The following is a 24,409-nucleotide window of genomic DNA, read 5'->3' as shown; positions in this document are numbered from 1 at the left end:
GATCCACCCGCCTTGGCCCCCCAAAGTGGTGGGATTACAGGTGTGAGCCACTGTGCCTGGCCGAGGAGTTATTTTCTTAGTGGTTGCTCTAGGGAACTTAATATATATTTAACTTGAAATAATGCACTTCAAATTAATACTAACTTAACAAATAAAGCAACTTTGCATTAACATTTTTCCATTCTTTGCCTAATCCTTTGTGATAATATTGCCACTTATTTTACATCTTCATAAGTTATAAGCTCAACAACATGGTTTTATAATTATTTTATGCAGTTTTTTAAAATCAATTACAGGAACAAAAGAGAAAGATACGTATTTTTATATTGCTTCCGGTATTTACCTGCATAGTTACCTTTACCAGTGTTCTTTATTTCTTTGTGTGGATTCTAGTTACTGCTTGGTGTCATTTTCTTTCAGCCTGAGGGACTTCCCTTAGTATTTCTTACAAGACAAGCCTGTGACTGTTTGCTGATGGACCTGTGTGTGTGGCTGGATTTTGTTTTCTGCTTGTGTGGGAAGCAGTAGATAGCTAGGGTCCTCTCCAGTTTTTCCTGAGCATGTGTGTGGCCTTGCACATTGCCTGCTCTGCCCTATCAGAGCTGTTTTGCCATGAGGCGGTGGAGGGAGGGAGATGGAAGCATCAGCAGGCTGAAACACTGAAATTTTAAAAAATTAAATTAAAAAAAATTTTAAAAAAGAAATTAAAAAAATACATACACACACACACACACACATACATACACACACACATACATATATACACACACTGGGCCGGGTGTTGTGGCTCACGCCTGTAATCCCAGCACTTCGGGAGGCCAAGGCACATGGATCACCTGAGGTTGGGGTTTGGAGACCAGCTTGACCAACATGGAGAAACCCGTCTTTACTAAAGATACAAAAATAGGCCAGGCGCAGTGGCTCAGGCTTGTAATCTCAGCACTTTGGGAGGCCCACGGGCGGATCACATGGTCAGGAGATCGAGACCATCCTGGCTAACACGGTGAAAACCTGTCTGTACTAAAAAATTAGCCGGGCGTGGTGGCGGCGCCTGTAGTCCCAGCTACTTGGGAGGCTGAGGCAGGAGAACGTTGTGAACCTGGGAGGCGGAGCTTGCAGTGAGCTGAGATCGCGCCACTGCATTCAAGTCTGGGCGACAGAGCAACACTCCATCTCAAAAAAAGAAAAAAAAAAAACAAAAAACCAAGAACAAAAATAGCAGGGCATAGTGGCTCATGCCTGTAATCCCAGCTACTCAGGAGGCTGAGGCAGGAGAATCACTTGAACCCAAGAGGTAGAGGTTGCAGTGAGCCAAGATCGCACCATAGCACTCCAACCTGGGCAACAGTAGTGAAACTCCATCTCAAACAATAAAAAACAAAAATAAAATATTTGATTTTTTGTATGCCTTTAGTCAGTTTCCAGAGTCCAGAGATCATTGTTTTGAATGGTTTTGTCCAATTTTATTATTATTTTGTGAGAGAAAGGATTTACTCAGCTCTTTACTCAGCTATTAAGTCCCACCCTCAAGAGGGAAATTCTTGATTCTTCCAGGCACAGGATATTTTAGGAAAAAAGGACTAATGAAAAAATATCAGTGCTGAGGGAATGTGGGCTGCGAAAGTTATAGTATTTGAATTTTTTAATAGCTAGGAAGTAAAGGAGAAAAAAACATTTTGGAAGTAGATTCTTCTTCCCCATCTCTTTTGAGAAACCAACTTTGTATGCTGTGTGCACATAGAAACCAGGAGGAGGGGTGGCCTTCTGGGAGCACATTAAGACTAAGAGAATAGGGAAGGAACAAGAAAGAAAAATGAAGAGGTTAAAGTTTCATCATGCTATCTCATCATCCTCTGTAGAGTTGCTGGGAACTGTCCAGTAGAATGAATAGTGTGATCGATTAAGAAGTCTGAAAAACTCTGCTGAGGAAAAGATACTGTCAGCTGTCCTCTAAGTTTAACCTTAGAAGAGAGACAACAAATAAATCATTATGTTGTGATAAATATTCAGAATCACATGGGATCTCACTTGAATTTAATGAAAGAATTCATTGGCAAAGGCCCAAGAATGTAGTGGGACAGGCTATAGGGAGTTGAAGAAGGTGGGGAGGGATAGGTGCCAGTTGTAGTTATTTCTGAGTTGAGGCTCTGACTTATCTCTGTACATTGGGCTTTTCTCTCTGAGGTTCTTTTAGAGTAGAATATGAACACCATGATGCTTTCCAGAAGTAATGTCTGTTTTCACTGTTGCTTCCCATGCCAAGCATGTGATATGTCTTGTTTTTTGAGGAAGGAATGAATCTGCGCTAGTCTAGTAGAGGACTATAATATTCATGTTTCTTCAAGGGACAAGATGAAGTAGTCCAGCAATGAGAGCCCAACAGACAAAAAATTAGACCTGAAGGACCCTGGCAATCAACGAATGCACCTTTCCTATTTTCCAGGTGCTAAATGGAAGCATAAGAGGCCTAGCAGCAACCCAAATATCACATTGATAATGGCAGTGGCAAGGCTGAGACCTGAAATTTCCAACTCCCTGTATGGTGCATATGCTGCCTCAGTGAGCTACAAAAAATGTCTATAAACCTCTTGCTGTCATCTTTTCCAATCATGTAAAGAATTATTCTTGACCAGCCTCGGTGTCTCTAGTAAAATGAAAGTGTTTTTAAAACAAAAAGCAAAAAGCAAGTCCTGGAGCTGGACCGAAATATTGAGGAAAATGTGTTCATTCCTTCACTGAACTCAGAAGTGGGAAGTCATATTGAATTGAGTTTCATACTGCCAAGGCTTCATCTCATGTACTCATGGCGTTCTCTTCCCTACTATTTTTGTGTCTAATAATATCCCAGGTAGTCATTTCCAAACACTAACTGAGAACTTACAACATGCCTGGTACTGCCAGGAGTTGAATACACACTGATGTGCCTCCCTGCCTATAATAAGCTTACAGTCCCCCATTATTCCTTCCCCATTGCATGCACTTGGCATTTTTAATACAAAATTGGAATTACTACCTCACAGCCTGATTGCTTTCAGAACTTTTTGAGTCTTTGTTTGGGCCTAGATGAAAATCTTTCCTTAGCATGTATGCAAATTAATATATAGCAGTTGGTGAATAAGCAAATATACTATAAATGCCTAAGAGAGATCATTAGAAATTGGCCATCAAGAAGAAGCCATGCTAAATGCTCCAATTAAAAGACACAGCATGGCAAGCTGGGTAAGTAGTCAAGACCCATTCATGTGCTGTATTCAAGAGACCCATCTCACGTCACATGCAAAGACACACAGAAGCTTGAAATAAAGGCCAGAGGAAAATTTACCAAGCAAATGCAAAGCAGAAAAAAGCAGGGGTTACAATCTTAGTTTTTGACAAGACAGACTTTAAACGAACTAAGATCAAAAAAGACAAAGAAGGGCATTACATAATAATAAAGCATTCAATTCAACAAGAAGAGCTAACTGTCTTAAATATATATGTACCTAATACAGGAGCACCCAGATGTATAAAACAAGTTCTTAGAGACCTACAAAGAGACTTACACTCCCACACAATAATAGTGGGAGACTTTAACACCCACTGTCAATATTAGATCATTGAGACAAAGTTAACAAAGATATTCAGGACCTCAATATCAGTTCTGGATCAAGTGGACCTTATAAATGTCTACAGAACTTTCCACCCCAAAACAACAGAATATACATTCTTCTCAGTGCCACATGGCACTTACTCTAAAATGAATCACATAATTGCAAGTAAAACACTTTTCAGCAAATGCAAAAGAATTGAAATCGTAACAGTCTCTCAGACCACAGCAAAATCAAATTAGAATTCAAGAAACTCACTCAAAATCACACAACTTCATGGGAAGTGAACAGCCTGTTCCTGAGTGACTCCTGGGTAAATAATGAAATTAAGGCAGAAATCAAGAAGTTCTTTGAAACCAGTGAGAACAAAGAGACAATGTACCAGAATCTCTGGGATGCAGCTAAAGCAGTATTAAGGAGGAAGTTTATGGCACTAAATGCCCACCTCAAAAAGCTAAAAAGATCTCAAATTGACATCCTAACATCACAACTAAAATAACTAGAGAACCAAGAGCACACAAACCCAAAAGTTAACAAAAGACAAGAAATAACCAAGATCAGGGTGGAACTAAAGGAGACAGAGACACAGAAAGTCCTTCAAAGCATCTACAAATACAGGAGCTGGTTTTTTGAAAAAAATTAATAAAATAGACTGCTAGCTAGACTAATGAAAAGAGAAGAATCAAATAGACACAATAGAAAATGATAAAGGGGGGGATATCAGCACTGACCCCACAGAAATTCAAACAACCACCAGAGAATACGATAAACACCTCTATGCAAATAAACTAGAAAATTTACAAGGAATGGATAAATTCCTGCACATATACACCCTCCGAAGACTGAACCAGGAAGAAATTGAATTCCTGAATAGACCAGTGATGAGTTCTGAAATTGAGGCAGCAACAAATAGCCTACCAACCAAAAAAAGCCCAGGACAAGACAGACTTAACAGCTGAATTCTACCAGAATTCTACCAGTTACAAAGAGGAGATGGTACCATTTCTTCTGAAACTGTTCCAAACAATTGAAAAGGAGAGACTCCTCCCTAACTCATTGTATGAGGCCAGAATCATCCTGATACCAAAACCTGGCAGAGATGCAACAAAAAAAGAAAACTTTAGGCCAATATCCCTGATGAACATCGATGTGAAAATCTCAATAAAATATTGGCAAACCAAATCCAGCAGCACATCAAAAAGTTTATCCAGCATGATCAAGATGGCTTCATCCCTGGGATGCAAGGCTGGTTCAACATATGCAAATCCATAAACACAATTCATCAAATAAACAGAACTAAAGACAAAAATCACATGATTATCTCCATAGACACAGCAAAGGTCTTTGATAAAATTCACTATTTCTTCATGGCTAAAACTCAATGAACTAGGTATTAATGGGAAATACCTCAAAATAATAATAGCCATTTATGACAAAGCCACAGCCAATGTCATACTGAATGGGCAAAAGCTGGAAGCATTCCCCCTTGAAAACCAGCACAAGACAAGGATGCCCTTTCTCACAGCTCCTATTCAAGATAGTGTTGGAAGTTCAGGCCAGGCCAATCAGGCAAGAGAAAGAAAGAAAGGGTATTGAGACAGGAAGAGAGGAAGTCAAACTATCTGTTTGCAGATGGCATGATCCTGTATCTAGAAAACCCCATCGTCTCAATCCAAAAGCTTCTTAAGCTGATAAGCAACTTCAGCAAAGTCTCAGGATACAAAATCAATGTGCAAAAATCACTAGCATTCATATACACCAACAACAGACAAGCAGAGAGTCAAATCGTGAATGAATTCCCATTAATACTTGCTACAAAGAGAATAAAATACCTAGGAATACAGCTAACAGGGGAAGTGAAGGCCTTCTTCAAGGAGAACTAAAAATCACTCCTCAAAGAAATTGGAGATGATCCAAACAAATGGAAAACATTCCATGCTCATGGATAGGAAGATTCAGTATCATGAAAATGGCCATATTGCCCAAAGTAGTTAATAGATTCAATGCTATTCCCATTAAACTACCATTGACATTCTTCACAGAATTAGAAAAAACTACTTTAAAATTCATATGGAACCAAAAAAGAGCCTATATAGCCAAGACAATCCTAAGCAAAAGGAATAAAGCTGGAGGCATCACACTACCCAACTTCAAACTATGTTATAAGACTACAGTAACCAAAACAGCATGATACCAGTACAAAAACAAACACATGGACCAATTAAAGAGAATAAAGAACTCAGAAAAAAGACCACACATCTACGACGATCTGATCTTTGACAAACCTGACGAAAACAAGCAATGGGGAAGGGATTCCCTATTTAATAAACGATGCTGGGAGAACTGGCTAGCCATATGCAGCAAATTGAAACTGGACCCCTTCCTTATACCTTATACAAAAATTTACTCAAGATGGATTAAAGACTTTAATGTAAAACCTAAAGCTATAAAAACCCTGGAAGAAAATCTAGGCAACACCATTCAGGACATAGGCACAGGCAAAGATTTCATGATAAAAACATCAAAAGCAAATGCAACAAATGCAAAAATTGACAAATGGGATCTAACTAAAGATCTTCTGCATAGCCAAAGAAATTATCATCAGAGTGAACAGACAACCTACAGAATGGGAGAAAATTTTTGCAATCTATCCATCTGACAAAAGTCTAATATCTAGAATCTGCAAGGAACTTAAACAAATTTATATGAAACAAAAACTCATTAAAAAGTGAGCAAAGGATGTGAACAGACAGTTCTCAAAAGAAGACATTTATGTGGTCAATAAACCTATGAAGAAAAGCTCAACATCACTGATCACTAGAGAAATGCAAATCAAAACCGCAATGAGATACCATCTCATGCTAGTCAGAGTGGCAAGTATTAAAAAGTCAAACAACAGATGCTGGAGAGGCTGTGGAGAAATAGGAATGCTTTTAAACTATTGGTGAGAATGTAAATTAGTTCAACCATTATAGAAGACAGTGTAGCAATTCCTCAAATACCTAGAACCAGAAATACCGTTTGACCCAGCAATCCCATTACTGGGTATGTACCCAAAGGAATATAAATTATTCTATTATAAAGATACAAGTGCACATATGTTCACTGAAGCTCTAGGCACAATAGCAAAGACACAGAATCAACCCAAATGCCCATCAGTGATAGACTGGATAAAGAAAATGCGGTACATATACACCATGGAATACTATGCACCCGTAAAAAGGAATGAGATTGTGTCCTCTGCAGGGACATGGATGTAGCTGGAAATGATTATCCTCAGCAAACTAATGCAGGAACAGAAAACAAAGCACCACATGTTCTAAGTGGGAGTTGAACAATGAGAACGCATGGACCCAGGAAGAGGAACCACACACACTATGGCTTGTCGAGGGGTGGGGGGTAGGAGGAGGCATAGCATCAGGAAAAATAGCTAATGCATGCAGGGCTTAATGCTTAGGTAAGGGGCTGATAGGTGCAGCAAACGACCATGGCACATGTCTGTGTAACAAACATGCACATCCTGCACATGTATCCCAGAACTTAGAATAAAATAAGATACAAAAAAAAAAAAGTCCTTGTGATGTTACTTGCACATTGAGCCAATTCTCGATCACTCAGGGCCTAATGATGCAAACCCACAAGAGGCGGGTCCATTTCCCCTTCCTCTTCATAGCTTTTGCCCACTGAGAGGCTCCCAGATGTACCCCTCAAGGAGATGGGGAAATGAAGGGTCATTTTGTTACCTGTAATGCTTTGTGTATTCTCTCTCTGTTGAAGGGGTTTAATTACAAAAATTGGGGAGAGATTAAAACAGAAAAAGACGCTTGCAGAAAAGGAGGAACACAACAGGGAGAGAGAGATGGAAGGGCAGGTAACGTGGGATTAGGGAACACCAAGAAACAAAGAGGGACAGACCTCAAAGCAGAGAAGAAGGATGTTTGAGAGATAGGGGACACTGAGAAAGGAGGGTGATAGAGAACACAGAGAGAGGAAAGTCAGATGAAAGGGACCACAGATACAGAAAGCAAAGGAACCATCAACAAATGGAGTGAGGGAAAGCAGGCATGTACCCAGAGAAACATGATGAGAAAAACACATGCAGAGATCTCAGAATACACACAGAGATGTGGAGGGGGTGCGGGGTGCAAGAGGAGAGACAAAGAGAAAACTAACATGGAGACAGAGGCAAAGACCCAGTGATAGAAATCCTTTCAGCCTTGTGATTAATCAATGCCAAGAAGGTGTGATTGTTTAAAAGAATCATGGGTAAGTTTATTTTTTTTAATGTTTTTATTTAAAAAAAAAAAAAAGTGTGACAGACAACCAGGGGTAAATGGAAGGGGAAGCATCTGCTGTAGATAGAAGAGTCACTGTCACAATCACTGTTGAAATTACCTCTTTAGATTACAGGGAAATTATGATTAGACATTCAGTAAATAGCCATTGATGCTATGAACTGAAATATTATGGTAATATTAACAGGATGAGTTATAAGTTGCTTGAAAATAAATGTGCTAAAAGGAGTCATTTCTCTTTGTTTATGAAAATAGCTTTAAACTTGAATGTGAATATTTCCTTCTGTTACTCTGTTAGCTGGGAAACTTCATTTTGTAGCTGCTGGTACAATGGCCGCCCAAGGAAGCAGCTCATGGTGCACCATGGGGGGCTGTTAGGAGCGGGACCCAGTGGGTGTTCATCAGGGCGCTGCTGCTGGCTGGTGCCTAAACCATGTCAATCTCATGGTTTTTAGCGGAAACAATCGCACAGCTGCCCCCATCACCCTGCCTATAGAAGAAGTCCTGCAGACCCTCCAGGACTTGATCGCCTACTTCCAGCCCCCGGAGGAGGAGATGCGACATGAAGACAAGCAGAACAAGCTCCGCTCGCTCAAAAACAGACAAAATCTTTTCAAGGAAGAGGTAAGTCGGAAAATGAAAAGTTGAAATTCACTTTGTGTCCAGAGCTAAAATATTCCTGTGACTGCAATTTAGCTTTGTCTTTCTGCATGCATGTGTTTATGAGAGAGCCAGAGGACAAGAGAGATTTGGAAGCTGGGAAATTGGAAGCCAACCTTCCCTGTCCGCCAAACCTGGTTACGTTAGCAATGGCTGGCACGTTCAAACCAGATTATGTTTTAAAGCTTCAGTGCCACATGTGTATCGAAAATACGTTTTCAGTACATTTCAGCTGTGAGAGCATGACATTGGCTGTGATTCCCAAGTTTTGGGAAATGTTAGAATTACCTGGGAAACCTGTTTGAAAAATACAGATGCCTGGATTCTACCACATTAAGAATACCTGAGAAGCTGGTTGAAAAGACACAGGATATGCTAAGTCTTATGTCAGAATTCAGCATCTGAGTCACTGGGAGTGGGACCTGGCCATGAGGAAAATGCCAGCTGGGGCTTAAGAGACCCAGGGCCTCATTCTGGCTTCGTCTCCGGCTGTGTATGACCACAGACAAGTCACAAGCCTTTTCCAGACTTGCAGACGTGATGATTTGGTGCCAACAGGCCATGGTTGTACTTCTGGACCTGCCACACGTGGGCACAGGGCTTGTCGCTTGGGCATTTCCAAAGTTAGTGGTATGGGATGTAAACCATCCCAGCTCAGTCTTCTGATCTAACCAGACTTTGGCTCCAGGGCCATTCTCAATGCCTTAAAGGCTACTGAAATTCCATTTACCATCTCCCTCCTATGTGCTAAGAACAGCTAGCACAGATTTTTACTGGGTGGCATAGTATTTCAGATTAGCTAGAAAAGTGGTGATAGTGCTATTGTCTCTAAATCCCACCTTTTTTGGGGGGGTGGGGAGGTAGGAAGCAAGCATGGTTGTTTTGTGCATCTGAATGGAACTTGAACTTACTTGATATTTAAGAGAGAAATGGGTACTATATCTAGATCTGTTTCTGGGTGAGTCAGAACCACTTCACACCAGACCGAAAGCAGGTTTTTGTGAAACTCATTCACCCTCCCTCTTCCTAAGTATGTCCTTGGATTGAGTTAAGCACGTGGGGGCAACCTGTCAGAAGAGGCTGCTGACTCACTCTCCAAATGGATGCTATTTAGGTCTCTCAGGCATAAAAATGCATGTTTTGTTTTTAGGAGGGGAAAAAACAAAACCCAACTGGCACCATGAAGGTCTATTTGCATACTGGCATTATCAGCTTTAAAAGGTGAATGATAGAGGAAGGGAAAGAGCAAAAGGGATTCTGCTTTCTTAATCAGCAATGTTTATATTTTCCTCCACTCTCCTTCTCAGGGAATGTTGGCTCTTGTCTTAAATTGCATTGACCGCTTAAATATCTACAATAGCGTAGCACACTTTGCAGGAATTGCAAGGGAAGAGAGTGGCATGGCCTGGAAAGAAATTCTGAACCTCCTCTACAAATTGCTGGGTAAGTACACATACAGGGCCTTCTCCCTGGGACGATTTCCATGTGAAATCCCAAGATTGTCTTTAAGTTGCCATTAACTCTGTGATATTTGGACTGCCTCAATCCTTAGAAGCCTTTTGTTAGCCATTCAGTTTTAACCCAACTGTTCATTCTGTTAACTAGTAGCAGCCAGTAGAAGCAGATGGTAATCAGTTTCACTGCAACTACCTGGGAAACTCTTGACAGTCACCTACGCTCCGTGAACCTCTATTCCTTACCTTTCATGAGGAAACAAGACTAGAGCACATTTACGATGTCTTCCAGTTTTAAACTTCTGCAAAGATATCACCTGCACTTTAAGAATTGTTATTCTCTTAAATCTGTGCCCTCTCACTTGTCCACTTGTTAGTCGCGATTCCCACTGCTTTGGCCTGTTAATTCATTTTGGTGAAAAGAAAAAGGTGGGCAGTAAGAATATTCCAGCAACAAGCTTATCTTCTCACAGTATGGAGTGTGTAGTGATGTTCTGGTGCCTGCTACAACAGGTTCCATCCAATAGGCCTAGGCCACCCGCCTATGGGTGGGAGGCAGAGAGAAGACAGTATGAGCCAATGCAAGAAGGTGGCCACCAGGAGTTGCCCAGACACTGTGATAAGCTAGTACTTTAGGGCTTTGCTCTGTGTATGTCCCACTTGAGAGGAAATCTATCATAGAAAGTTCACTAGGCCAGAAGGGAGCCCAGAGAAATCAGTCTGGACCTATTCCCCAGCTTAGGGTTCAAGCTGATTGGATTACCACAGTACTGATTGTTTGCCACTGTATGACTGTGTAAAGTGTCTTCAAACTCTAGTGTTTTGTATTGACCCAGTAGGCATGATTTTAACAATAATACCTAATAATTATTAATCTTTGTGTGAGTGGTGAAATATCTCTTTTGAACCCCAGAACACTTTAAGGGTTAGTTACTATTATTGTCATTTCACTGATGAAGAAACTGATGTATGTGATGCTCATAACCCGAGGTTACACATCTAGTAACTGATGGAGCTATGGCTTGAGACTCAGCAGTGTAACTCCAGGACTCTTGTGCTTAACTTCCTTGTTGCAACTGACCTGAAAAGGAGGTTAGGAGCTCAGACTTGAATTGTGTCCTCTACTGACTGAAGATACAAAGCTGAGGCCCTGGAGAAGGCCTTTCTTTATCCTAAATTTGCCATGTAGCAGCCTCAGTGAAATTCCAATTCAGACCTATCATGTGAAGGGCAAGCTACTTGGAGGCTAATCAATTTACATGACTTGTTCCAGATTTGCGTCTACTCTTTTTTTGTCCTGTGAAGAGAAGGTTATTTGGTGTAGATTGGTAAAACTCAAATGACAGCAAATTCTCTCCCTTTCTTTGCGGTATCGTCTGCCAGTGGCTTTCAAGTAGGAAAAGGCATCAGGATCCGCTGGAGGGCTGGTTACAATACAGATGCCGAGGCCCGACCCCCAGAGTTTCTAAATCAGTAAAGCTGGATGAGGCCTGAGAATCTGCATTTTTAACAAATTCTTAGGTGATGCTGATCCAGGGACCATGCCTCAAGAACCACTGTCAAATAGGGATATATTTTAGATATTTTGTAGTTACATGCTGCTATTATGCATCCATTAGTGTATAGCCAGCCTTTCCAGCTGTGTTCACTGGGATGCCTTCCTTTAGCACTGAAGAATAATAAATCTGTAGCTAAATTTAAGAAAACATGGCAAGAAGTTGAGTTCGTAAGTCAGTAACGAAGCCAGTATTAAATTCTTGCTTATCACAATGAAGTAATTTCATTACTTTATGCATTTATTGTCTCCATTGCCTGCTTGATGCAGGCAGGGAATCTCTCTCCCTTCCCCATTGCTCTAGTCTGAACAGCTGGGCAGGTGTTTGATACATAGCAGGCTCTCTGGAAATACTTGTAAAGTGAGTCAATACTAGATTTTTATTTTTCCAAGTATAGAAAGAGGTTGGGTGTGGTGGTTCACGCCTGTAATTCCAACAGTTTGGGAGGCTGAGGTGAGGAGGATCGATTGAGGCCAAGAGTTCAAGACCAGCCTGAGCAACATAGTGAGACCTCCATCTCAATTAAAAATATTTACGCCAGGCATGGTAGCTCGCTCCTGTAATCCCAGCACTTCGGGAGGCCAAGGCGGGTGGATCACTTGAGGTCAGGAGTTCAAGACCAGCCTGGTCAACATGGTAAAGCTCCGTCTCTACTAAAAATACAAAAATTAGCTGGGTGTGGTGGCACACACCTGTAATCCCAGCTACTTGGGAGGCTGAGGCAGGAGAATCACTTGAACCCAGGAGGTGGAGGTTGTAGTGAGCTGAGACTGCACCACTGCACTCCAGCCTGGGCAACAAGAGTGAAAACTACACCTCAAAAAAAAAAAATTTAAAAATTAGCTGGACATGGTGGTGCATGCCTGTAGTCTTAGCTCCTCTGGAGGCTGAGGCAAGAGGATCACTTAAGCTCAGGAGTTCATGGCTGCAATGAGCCACTATACTCCAGCCTGGGTGACCGACTGAGACTGTCTCTAAAAAAAGGAAAAAGAAACAGAATTGTGTCAGAGGGCTAGGTAGGGTAAGATTGGCATTCAGTTCCTTTTAGTTGCTAAGCAAGTGAAGTATTCAACAGCTTTCCAGGTTCTCATGCCCATCATTATATCCTTTAACCTCTGTGATCAAACGTCTCCTTGTTTGCAGCCGCTCTCATTCGTGGAAACAGAAACAATTGCGCTCAATTCTCCAATAACCTTGATTGGCTCATCAGTAAATTGGACAGACTAGAATCTTCCTCAGGTGAGAATTGACAGGAAACTATAACTAGAAAAAAATGAAAGGTTTTTTTTTTTCTTTCTGTAAAAAAGAAAACGAAGTTGAATCTTTTCCAATGGATTGCAAACAATCCTCAAATCATTATTTCAAAATTAAAAAGTAATAGTCTTCAAGCTTCCTGGCACCTGTACAACTTTATTTAACAACTCTAACCCAGACTTCAACAGTCCTTCCTTTTTAAATTTTTTACTCTGTGCCTTCATTGTTATTCTGTGCCTTCATTTTAGTCCTTGGGTCCATTAATCACCCCCCCCGCAACCCCACCCACCCAGTGATCCTTGTCTCCTTCTAACTCCTATTATATTCTTATTCTCTGGGTTTTTAAACCCTTTTCAGTATCGTCCAAACTATTTCTTATAGTTCTAAAAGCGGGAGTGAAGAGTGACAGGGATGAGAGGAAAAATGATCCCCACTCACCCTTCTCTCCTGACTCACCCTTCACATCATATCTATAGTCCTCCCTCATGACTTACGGAGAATCTGAGCCAAGAGTGTGGTCATTATTGGGAAGTGACCATGCTGCAGGGCTTAGCAGTTTGCTTCCTCCGAGATGAGTAAACATGGCAGTTGTAGGCCCCTCATGGGGAAGCTGGAGGGTTTTGGTGCTTTTCTCAAAGTCTAGAAATGACAGGTGTTTTAACAGACTGGCCAAGAGAGGTTTCCCCAAGGATCGTCCACCTACACACATCTTCCTAAGCCTCACTTTTCTTCAGTGCCTCAGTCTCATGGGCTAGATTACATTTCAGGCTAATTTATGAAAACATTGAGTGAAAAACAGAATCAAAAGGAATTTTCTTAATAAAACTGATTAAGCTGTTAGCCAACTACTTCCCTTGAATTTCCATCATGATGTTACCATGTATGTGCCAGGCTGCAGAGGCACTCATTTTTCTTAAGCCTTCACTTACATAACCTATCCAGTGTACCAAAAAAGGGGGGAAAAGCCAAATTGACTTTATTGTGTGAGCTTACAATTTGTTTGATACATGAGTAGACCTAAAATAAAAATAATTTCTAAGGTAGTTCCTAGAAAAAGTCTTATTTGGGAGAAACTCAGAATATTTTCCAAATTACTTGAATGACCTTTAGAATTTATAGTAAACTGGACATCTTCTTTTATGTCTATTTTTAAATGAAGTATTATTTAGTTTGATCAAATGAAAATTTTTATTTTATAGCTGCTTGTCTATATTTTAACATACAAAGATCATGTATTTGTCCAGGAAGCAGGAGATAGGGTTTGTGCTGAATTAAAATCACCCGTAAATTACAGCCTGGTTGGCCTCCAGAGGGGGGCTCTGAAGTCTACCGGAAATGAATGCATTTTTTCTGGCTGGAAATATTTGGTAGATTCAAAGAATTGATGATATCCTGTACCCTCAGGAAGGTCTGTTCACACTCAGGTTTCTAAATTATGGTCACTTCTGCCGGGCATTTAATGTCCAAATGATGTTTGTGGCATTCATGTAGGTATCTTGGAAGTTTTGCACTGCATCTTAACTGAAAGTCCAGAAGCCTTAAATCTGATAGCAGAGGGCCACATCAAGTCCATCATCTCCCTGTTGGATAAGCATGGGCGGAATCACAAGGTAGGTGTGGAAAGAACAGTGATTGAGTTTGCCTGGTGTTTCCCTCCCTAACGTTCATGACCATTGTGTATTAGTGAGAGTATGTTGATTAGTCTCTTTCTTGACTTTGATAAAAATCTTGGGAAACTGGAAAAAGACTTTCCCTGCATACAAGCACACTCCAAGGTGGGCAGCCACACTGGTCTTTGGATGGTTCCGTGGGTTTTCACCAGCTCCCCAGTCGCCACTCATTATCATTAACCCTTAACACCAGCTCACTGTGGGACACTCAATAGGCCCTGTCTGCACAAGGCCAACCGTACGGGACTGGTCCAGGAACTTAGTAGTGAAACAGCTTATACCAAGCTGTATAGAAAAGATATGAAGAAATCAGATTTAAAACAGTGTAGAAAGTCTTAGCAACATGGTTTGTTATTAAACAAAATCAGATTTACTATGAGTGAAACCAAATGAAGTAAATGAGTCTGTGCATGTGCAAGCAGGAGAACTGGAGCCACTGGTCCCTCCCTTTTATACAAAGCAGCTATATGAGTTGGGGCCTCACTTATGTCATCTGTAAAATGGAGACAGTGGCATCTCACTAAGTGGAATGCTATATCATTTTTTTGAGATCTCATAGTTCTAACATCTCTATTTTTATGAAGTTATATCTCTAAGACACAGTGATCTATGGGGAAAGTCTACTAAAATACAGAGAGTTTTTTTCCTGACCCTTCAACATCTGCACACACTTGGGGGCTACTGTGCTCATTAGTGGACAGACGCAATATTCAACAGCTCAGGAGGTATATTTCAGAGCAGAAAGCATGATGGGACATGTGGGACTGCAGCTGTGCTTCTGCAGAGGGAATCTCTGCTTGTCACTGGCAGTCTCTGCTTGTCATCATCGGTGGGGACTGCATATTTGAGGCAGCTCAGCGTGTCCGGGAGATCGAGACTCGGCAGCATAGACTGTATGACATGCGTCCGCCTTGGGCAGCAGAAAGCCATGGTCCTTAGCATGTGTGAAATTGTTTGACAAAGAATAAAAAGAAATACGTGGGATCTGAAATTGCTTTTCCAAATGCAGTAAATGAAAGGCAAGCATGAAGCTTCAGCTGCAGTCCAGATGCTCTGCGTTCCAACACGTTCCTTCCTGTCTGGGAAGTATAATGAGAAGGATCGATAAGCACCTGAGCAGCACATGCTAGGAGCCGTGGGCTACGTGCAAATGTCAGAGAAGCCTTTTGACAGGAAAGCTGCTCTCGTCTCATTGCCCCCAGAGGTTTCTTTATTATTAGAACACATAGTGTACTTAATAAATAACCAACTTTGTTGTGGCTTCTTTCAGCTGAAAGCCACAAAGCATTTGATGCATGTCGCTTGGTGGCAAGTTGATTACTATTCTACCCATTCCACAGTTGAGAAAATTCAGGCCCACCAAGCTGAAGTGTTTTGGTAGAAATCAATGCCTGATCTGATATGTTATCAGAGTAGCCTTTAATCTTCTAGAACCAAGACGTTGTTAGAGAAATTCTGATAATGTAAAAGTTGAAGCGATGTGATCTTGGTACCTAAGAGTCTTTTCAAAGATGTTCCTTTTCCATCTTTGGATAGATTTTTGGGTAAAGGTCTGTCATGAATTCAGATCCTTCCTTAGGTATTACTCCATTGGGTAGCTTTTCTTTTCAAAGAGAAAAACAGGTTCAAATCATCACTAATGTATTTGTGGTCATTTTGCAAAGAATGTGCTGAGTGGAGGCCAGACTTCCATGCAACACTTCATGTTTGCTTGGAAAATGCCAAGGTCATGTTTTTCTATCCGGGCTGCATTGTTGTCTCCAGTCCTAGAATTTCAGGAGTCTCTGACCAATCCACTTAGTTTTCGGTGAAGACAGTGACTCAAAATATGCAGAATTTTAAAGCCACAAGGGACCTCAAAAGTCCTGTCACAAGAGCAACAACAGTAATGATAACCAACATTTATTTTGCACTTAACAAATGCCAGTTATTGCTGTCAGTGTTCATGTGTGTCTTAGTCAGGTCTCATTACAACCTTACGACATAGCATCATTATTATTTGTACATGACACTGGCAGAAAGAAGGGCGGGGCCTGGGTCCTTGGATGTTAAGTGGTTTCCCAGGGTCACACAGCTAATTAGTAATTAATGACACACTACGAGCAGAAGTTGAATATTCTTTCCAGTGTTTTTTTCAAGCTGCAGCCTGTGAACATGTTCTTCAGAATCCAAATGTTCTGTGAGAATATATTTAATTTTGTGATTTTATTTTTATAATTATCTAAATACAAAACTTCTGCAGTGAAAAATTTACCACTAGAAAGCATTTTATTTGCTTTTTCTATTTATAAAAAATAAGGGGTACAAGTGCAATTTTGTTACCTGGATATATCACGTAGTGCTGAAGTCTGGGTTTTTATTGTAACCCCAACTCAGATAATGTACATTATACTCATTAAACAATTTCTCATCATTCACCCCCTTCCACACTTCGAAGTTGCCAATGCCTATCACCCCACTCTCTATGTCCACATCTCCACATTATTTAGCTCCCACTTAATCGTGAGAATATGCAGTATTTGACTTTCTGTATCTGAATTATTTCACTTTAAGATTATGGCTTGCAGTTCCATCTGTGTTGCTGCAAAAACCTGATTTCATCCTTTTTTATGACTCAGTAGTATTCCATTGTGTTTGCATATACACCACATTTTCTAATCTTCCATTGACGGATATGTACGTTCATTCCATGTCTTTGCTATTGTGAATAGGGCTGTATTGATAAACATACAACTGCAGATATCTTTTTGATATAGCAATTTATTTTCCTTTGGGTAGATACTCAGTAGTGGGATTGCTGGATCAAATGGTAGATCTATTTTTAGTTCTTTGAGAAATCTTCATACTGTTTTCCATAAGGGTTGTACTAATTTACATTCCCACCAACGTATATAAGCATTCCCTTCTCTCTGTATCCTCACCAACGTTTGTTATTTTTTAATCTTTTTCAATAATGGCCATCCTGACTAGTGTTAAGATGACATCTCATAGTGGTTTTAGTTTGCATTTCTCTGATGATTAGTGATGCTAAGCATTTTTTCATATGCTTGTTGACCATTCACGTGTCTTCATTTGAAAAATGTCTGTCCATGTCCTTTGCCCACTTTTTAATGGGATTATTTGTTTTGTTGTTGTTGTTGTTGAATTGTTTGAGTTCCTTGTAAATTCTGGATATTAGTCCTTTGTTGGATGCATAGTTGGCAAATATTTTCTCCTATAGGTTTTCTGTTCACTCTATTGATTATTTATTTTGCTTTGCAGAGCTTTTTCATTTAATTAAGTCCCATTTATCTATTTTTTGTTTTTGTTGCTTGTGCTTCTGAGGTCTTAGTCATGAATTCTTTGCCTAGATCAATGTCTGGAAGAATTTTCCCTGGGTTTACTTCTAGGATTTGTATAGTTTCAGGTCTTACATTTAAGTCTTTAATTATATCTTGAGTTGATTTTTGTATATAGTGAAAGAGAGGGATCCCATTTTTATCCTTCTTCATATGGCAATCTAGATTTGCCAGCACCATTTGTTGAAAAGGGCATCCCTTCCCCGGTGTATGTTCTTGTCGACTTTGTCAGAGATCAGTTGGCTGTAGCTATGTGGCTTTGTTTCTAAGTTCTCTATTCTGTTCCATTGATCCATGTGTCTATTTTTATACCAGTACCATGCTATTTTGCTTACTATAGCCTTGCAGTATAATTTGAGGTCAGGTAATTGTGTCACATGTGTCTGTGTGAAGAGACCACCAAACAGGCTTTGTGTAAGCAATAAGGCTATTTATTTCATCTGGGTGCAGGCGGGCTGAGTCTGAAAAAAGAGTCAGCAAAGGGAGATAGGGGTTGGGGCTGTTTTATAGGATTTGGGTGAGTAGTGGAAAATTACAGTCAAAGGGGGTTCGGGTCACAAGGTGCTCATTGGGGGAGGTTTTGAGCCAGGAGAAGGAATTTCACAAGGTTAATTGCTCAGTTAAGGTGGGGCAGGAACAAATCCCAATGGTGGAGGCGATTTTCACTTCTTTTATGATTCTTCACTTGCTTCAGGCCATCTGGATGTATCTATGTGCAGGTCACAGGGGATACGATGGCTTAGCTTGGACTCAGAGGCCTGAAAGTAATGTGATGCCTCCAGCTTTGTTCTTTTTGCTCAAGATTGTCTGGGCTACTCAGGTTCTTTTTTGGTTACATAGGAATTTTAGGATTGTTTTTTCTAATTCTGTGAATGACACTGGTATTTTGATAGGGATTGTATTGAATCTATAGATTGCTTTGGCCAGTATGGTCATTTCAAAGATACTCATTCTTCTGATCCATGAGCATGGGATGTTTTTCCATTTCTTTGTGTCATCTGCAATTTCATCAGTGTTTCATAATTTTTTTTAGATATCTTTCACCTCCTCAGTTAAATATTTTCATAGGGTTTTGTTTTTTGGCAGCTATTGTAAATGGGATTGCCTAGAAGGCATTTTCATATAAGTTAGCGTTTGGCAGACTGGAATTGGAGGGCTCCTATGGGTTCATGAAGGTAGCCTTTAGGGTGTGACATTTTTCCTTTAAATATAATCTTACATCTTATGGGTTTGAGATGTTAAAATTCTTTCTGTACCTTGCCACTTCCAATCATATGCTTAGAATTGAGACTACATATAATGGTAGCAATTATTATACCCTTACTTCTTTGCTAAAATATTTAAGTTGTTAGCTTTTTCCCTTTCATGGAAATAACTGCCACTCATCAAAAGCATGATCAGATTTGAGGTCAAAAAGTTATAGGGAAAGAACACAATCTTTGGAGTGAAAAAGACAGGAGTGTGTTGCAGTGCTCACTCCATATTTTCTGAATGCATTTAACCCTTTGACCTCTCAGTGATTTCACTCTTGTGGATCCTTCAGCAGCTCCTCACTTCCTACTTTTCCCGGACTCATCAGAATTCTTCTCTGGTCAATTAATAAATAAATAAAAATAAATAAATTATTGTCCGCTCTTTAAAACTTAGTTCAAACGCCACTTCCTCCATGAATCTTTTTCTGATTCCAGTTGGAATTCATCTCCTCTCTTCTTCTGATTTGTTCTCTGCTGTAATGATTGTTCTAATCTGCCTCCTATTATAGTTATTTTTACATATCTATTTCTCTTACACCTGTAAGTTCGTTTGTGGTAGGGACTGTCTTTGTAATCCTCATAGCGCCCAGCTAAGATGTTGTACATGGCAAGCATTCATACATGTTTGTTAAAGGTTTAATAAATGAATAAAAGGAACAAATGAGTGAGCTAGAATTACTCCTGTTTCACCTTGAACTAATGGAAGCTCACATATATGTACAGGCCTCATCTCATCCCACAGGTGCCTTATCAGTGGCAAGAAACACACTATGTTAGTAGCACTAATTTTGTTATTTGGTAAAAAGAATGATGAAAATTCTAACAGTCACCCTGTAGTTTTTCCAGAGTAAGATTCTGCTAATATAAATAAAATATGAATTTTCTACTTGCCCCTGAAGTTGCCTTAATCCAAACCTGCTCAAAGTTGTCATAGATAGACTTTTTATTATCTTCTTTGTTTTTCAAGGATTTGGGGCTACCTTTGAGAAAAATATATGATAAAATAGTAATATCATTGATTCTCAGAAAGTATCAATCAGGAATCAAAGGTTTAGCCTGGGGGGTCTGAATAGCACTCGTTTCTCAAATATAGGACTTGATATAAAAATCTCAGAATAAATATAGTTAGCATTTGTTTAGTAAGACTGTTTTTACAGATGAAATCTAATGATAAAAATGCAACAGCCAAACAGTGTTTCCATAGATATTTATCTTCAAAGTATAATTCCCATATAAGCTTGTGTTTGGGATAGACAGTAATAGAGATAAAAGCAAAATGAGAGGCTCTCGAGTGAAATGTGGTATCAGTGATGAGAATGAATGCAACCAGAAACAAATGAACCCCACAAATGGGCCATTGATTAGGGAGGCCTAACTCTGATGACACACAACCCCATATTGTCAGTGGCTTAGCGTAGTCAAAATTTATTTTTGCTCATATGACTCTCCAAGGCCAGTGGGAGGGCTCCAGTGAGTGTGGTTATTGGCTTCACCATCCCCTAAGGGCAGAGCCTCGCAGACAATAAGGTGTTCACAAGTTTCCTGGGGATCATGTTAACATGAAGGCTCTGATTCAGTAATTTGGGAGCGGGGCTAGGGCTAAGCATCTGTATTTCTAGAATGGTAGCACTACTGCTGATGATCTAGATGGTACCAATGCTGCTGTTCTGGGGATCCCACTTGAAATAAGGAGATCTTTGGGCTTTGGAATCCCTTGTTGGATATCTGTATCCAGTGGAAGGAAGGTAAGGTTGGTGGGGCCCACTCCTGGGGCCCACCCACTTCCTATTGGCCAGAATTTAGTCAGATGATCCCCTATCCCTGCAAATGAAGGCTGGGATATAAAGCCTTTGTATGTTCAGAAGGAGAAGAAAATGGAGTCTGGTGAATACTCAGCAGTACCTGCCTCTCCAGTCAGGTATTCCAGAGGTCACCAAGATGCCCCCTGTCTGTCAGAAAGTACAGATGGCCTCTAGCTGCAATGCCTGCATGCCCCCCATGGTGGACTGGACCTATCTGCACTCCCTTTTCTTTTAAAAGAACCTGTGAACCCAGAAAATCTGAGACAGGTCTTAGTTAATTTAGAAAGTTTATTTTGCCAAGGTTGAGGACGTGCCCGTGACAGAGCCTCAGGAAGTCCTGATGACATGTGCTGAAGGTGGTCCAGGCACAGCTTGGTTTTACACTTTTAGAGAGACGTGAGACATGAGACATCAATCAGTATATGTAAGAAGTACAATGGTTCAGTCTGGAAAGTCGGGACAACTTGAAGCAAAGGCAGGAAGACAGGAAGCTGAGAGGGAGCTTCCAGGTCACAGATAGGTGATACACAAATGGTTTTATTCTTCTGAGTTTCTGATTAGCCTTTCCAAAGGAGGCATTCAGATAATGCATCTATCTCAGTGAGCGAAGGAGTGACTTTGACTAGAATGGGAGGCAGGTTTGCCCTAAGCAGTTCCCAGCTTGAGTTTTCCTTAGTGATTGTGGGGGCTAAAGACATTTTCCTACACATTTCCCCACTTTTCTTTTTTTTTAATCTTTTGGAGACAGGATTTTACAAGAGAATGAGTCTCTGGTCTTGGATTTCATCTGGTCTCTCATAGCTAGAAGGGTTTATTCCTAGATGGGTAGGTCCCAAAAGCTCATTTTTAGGAGGTTGCAAAGTCCCATATCCTGTGAAGAGAAAACAGAGGGGAGGAAGGGAGAAAAAAAACAACAAACAAAAGAACAATCCTGGAAAAATCCATATAGGCCACGTTACTCTGAAGTCCGTACATTAGTAGGCAGGTATGAAAGTGGCTTATGTACATAAACAGGTTGCTGTTACTTTCTTCTGAAGTTTATTTAAGTTGTCTGGCTTCAGTACACAGGGTTTATAAGAAAGCACAACTTAGTTTTCAGTGACTCCAAATTAGGAAAAATGGAAAAAAGAAGGAAAAAAATTTGAAAACATTATTCTGAAGACTTGTAACCAGGAAAAATTAGAATTCGGTCCTAAACTGTAGAAAACAATAAAAATTGAAAAAAATATCAGGCAGACCAGAATCTAACAACAGGTCTACTTGAAACATAATTTTTCTCTCTGCAGTTTCCCATTTTCACTAAAGACAAATCATGATAGAACTGGTTTGCTTTATTATACTTGGCCTAATTATTTGTATACAGTGCAGCAAGGGTTATTAGTTTTTACATGGACTTTTAAATGGGCTTTGATGGAACTTTGCTGCATAGCAGGAATCTCAGATAGGACTTTTTGAAGCTGAGCCCAGCCATGGATTTGTGCCGTCAAATACCTATAAGTTGGGTGAATTTCCTCTCCTCTGGAGGGTCCAAGAGAAACTTGGGGCTTCTGCACATGTCAGAAAGTGACATTCTTTACTTACCTCAGAAACCCTGTATATGGACTGTGTACACAAAATATGAGGCCATTTGTTCCAAGGGCTTTATTGGCTCCATAAGTCAAGTTTGATTCCTTAACAGAAAGCACACACCATTCCAGTCAAAGCCTTGGTAAAATAACCAATTTATCTCACTGTGCCCTATTACAAAAGAAAACTGATTTTTATCGCACTTATGCAAATAACTCTATTGCCATAAATTGAGACTACTCACGAATAGGTTCCAAATTCTGGAGAAGTTAGGTAGAGAGAAACAAATATGCTCCAAATTTTGTTCACGGGAGTGTTCTTTACTCAATCGTTAAAAGCCACAAATAGCTTAAAAGTTTTCTTAACTCTGTAAAACAAAACAAAGTATCAGCAATGTTTGAAGCAAAAAGTCAAAAAGATTACTACAGTTTTTTGTTGCTTCAGTTAATTCAATTAACTCCTGTTCTGTTTGATAGCCGTGAACATTTTAGCTCTCCATGAGAGTTCTGAAAGTTTTCCTTTATTCCAATGTCACAATTTACAAAGTTATCAGAAAAACCTGCATTTAAGTGCACCTGTTAGAGTCCCACAGCTGATTATAAACCCACCTTTTAGAGACGGTTTAAAACAAGATAAGACAACTGTTTGTGGATGAAAAACCGTTTTAAGGCAGCCATAGTTAAAAGAAATAATTGACAAGGAAATTTGTTACCTCTGTGGCATGCAACAATTTTAACATAACAATTATGATTATTACTGATAATGTACACTAAGGTACATCAGAGTTACAGGAGTTTCCCATAGTTTTGGAATACATACCACTAACACATTTATATAAATATAGCCCAAAGAAACCAAGCGCCATTTCATATTTGACAATGCTTCCTGTATAATTTTTATACCAAATAAACTAAGTTACATCATTTTTGGACTTTAGGGAAACTAATGTCTTAAAAGATTAACTAGGTTAGAAAAAGACATACTTTATACTTTGATCTGGGAAAGTTTGTCAAGTATAAAAGGTTTAAAACACTTGATATTACAAAATAGGATTACAGGTCATTGTAAAGTCATTCGTTTAAGTGATAATTCAAGCATTTCAAAAAGCGAACACCTTCATTCTTTGAGAGAGAAGACTGAATTTTCTAAACAAGAAGCCCTCATAAAAACAGCATGAAGTCAATTACGTTTGCTTTTCAAACTTTGGTAAACAATTTATAAAATTTAATCTTGATTATAAAATACAACTTCAGTAAGCCTTTTATAACCTTTATAATCTTTATTAAGAGGTTGGTTAATGCTTCAAGCAAACCTTGTTAATCTGACATAAGGGTCCATATACTGGTTTTGCATCAGCGTACCTTTGACATTGATAATTAATTTATAGAGGAACTGAACCTATTTTATCTTTCAAAATTGGCCCTTACAATCTTACATACCCACCTCTTCTGTGACAGTCCCTGGGCCTTGAAGAGTTGAATAGCTTTAATTTCTTGCCCTCTGCCTCAGGAATGCAGTTTATTTTGATCGACATCTTCTACAGGGCCTGAAGATAAGCCTTTAATTGCTGTCAGTGTTTAAGATTTAGCAGGACTTGGTGTCCTTTTTAGACCCAGGAGTTAGAGCCCTGTAACTCCATGTTACAAGAACTTTAAAAGCACATACAGGAAGATATGTGGATGTAATGATGTAATGACCTTAATTAAAAAAAAAAAATTTATCTCAGTTTTTTTTTCCTAAGCAAACCAAGACTTTTAATATGACAACTTGATTATGTGAATTTTTTTAAATATGTAAATCCTCTTATTGTGACTTACACTGACTGCTCATGACATGGTTGGACTTTCTGATTTGTTGTGAACATCCCTCCTTTTTAAAAAAGCAGTTATTTTATTTTAGGACTAAATTTACCATGCAAGATTCTTTCTTATATAAAATTATTTCTCTGTAAGTTTTTCACCTCAAAAAAAGATA

At 39.7% G+C, this 24,409-nt stretch overlaps 1 protein-coding gene across 1 annotated transcript in view; it reads left to right on the top strand.

Moving 5' to 3' along the window:
• Nucleotides 1-24,409, top strand: part of RYR3 (ryanodine receptor 3) — a 396,626-nt gene that overhangs the window by 100,927 nt on the left and 271,290 nt on the right. The window contains 4 exon segments of the mRNA XM_033190880.1: nucleotides 8,338-8,506; nucleotides 9,850-9,985; nucleotides 12,696-12,791; nucleotides 14,298-14,416. Of these exon segments, the coding sequence (XP_033046771.1) occupies nucleotides 8,338-8,506; nucleotides 9,850-9,985; nucleotides 12,696-12,791; nucleotides 14,298-14,416 (520 nt within the window).

Source organism: Trachypithecus francoisi, unplaced genomic scaffold (assembly GCF_009764315.1).
Source record: "Trachypithecus francoisi isolate TF-2019V2 unplaced genomic scaffold, Tfra_2.0 Lachesis_group3, whole genome shotgun sequence".
In the NCBI taxonomy this organism is placed as follows: Eukaryota; Metazoa; Chordata; class Mammalia; order Primates; family Cercopithecidae; genus Trachypithecus; species Trachypithecus francoisi.
This window is presented reverse-complemented; position numbering and strand designations above follow the sequence as displayed.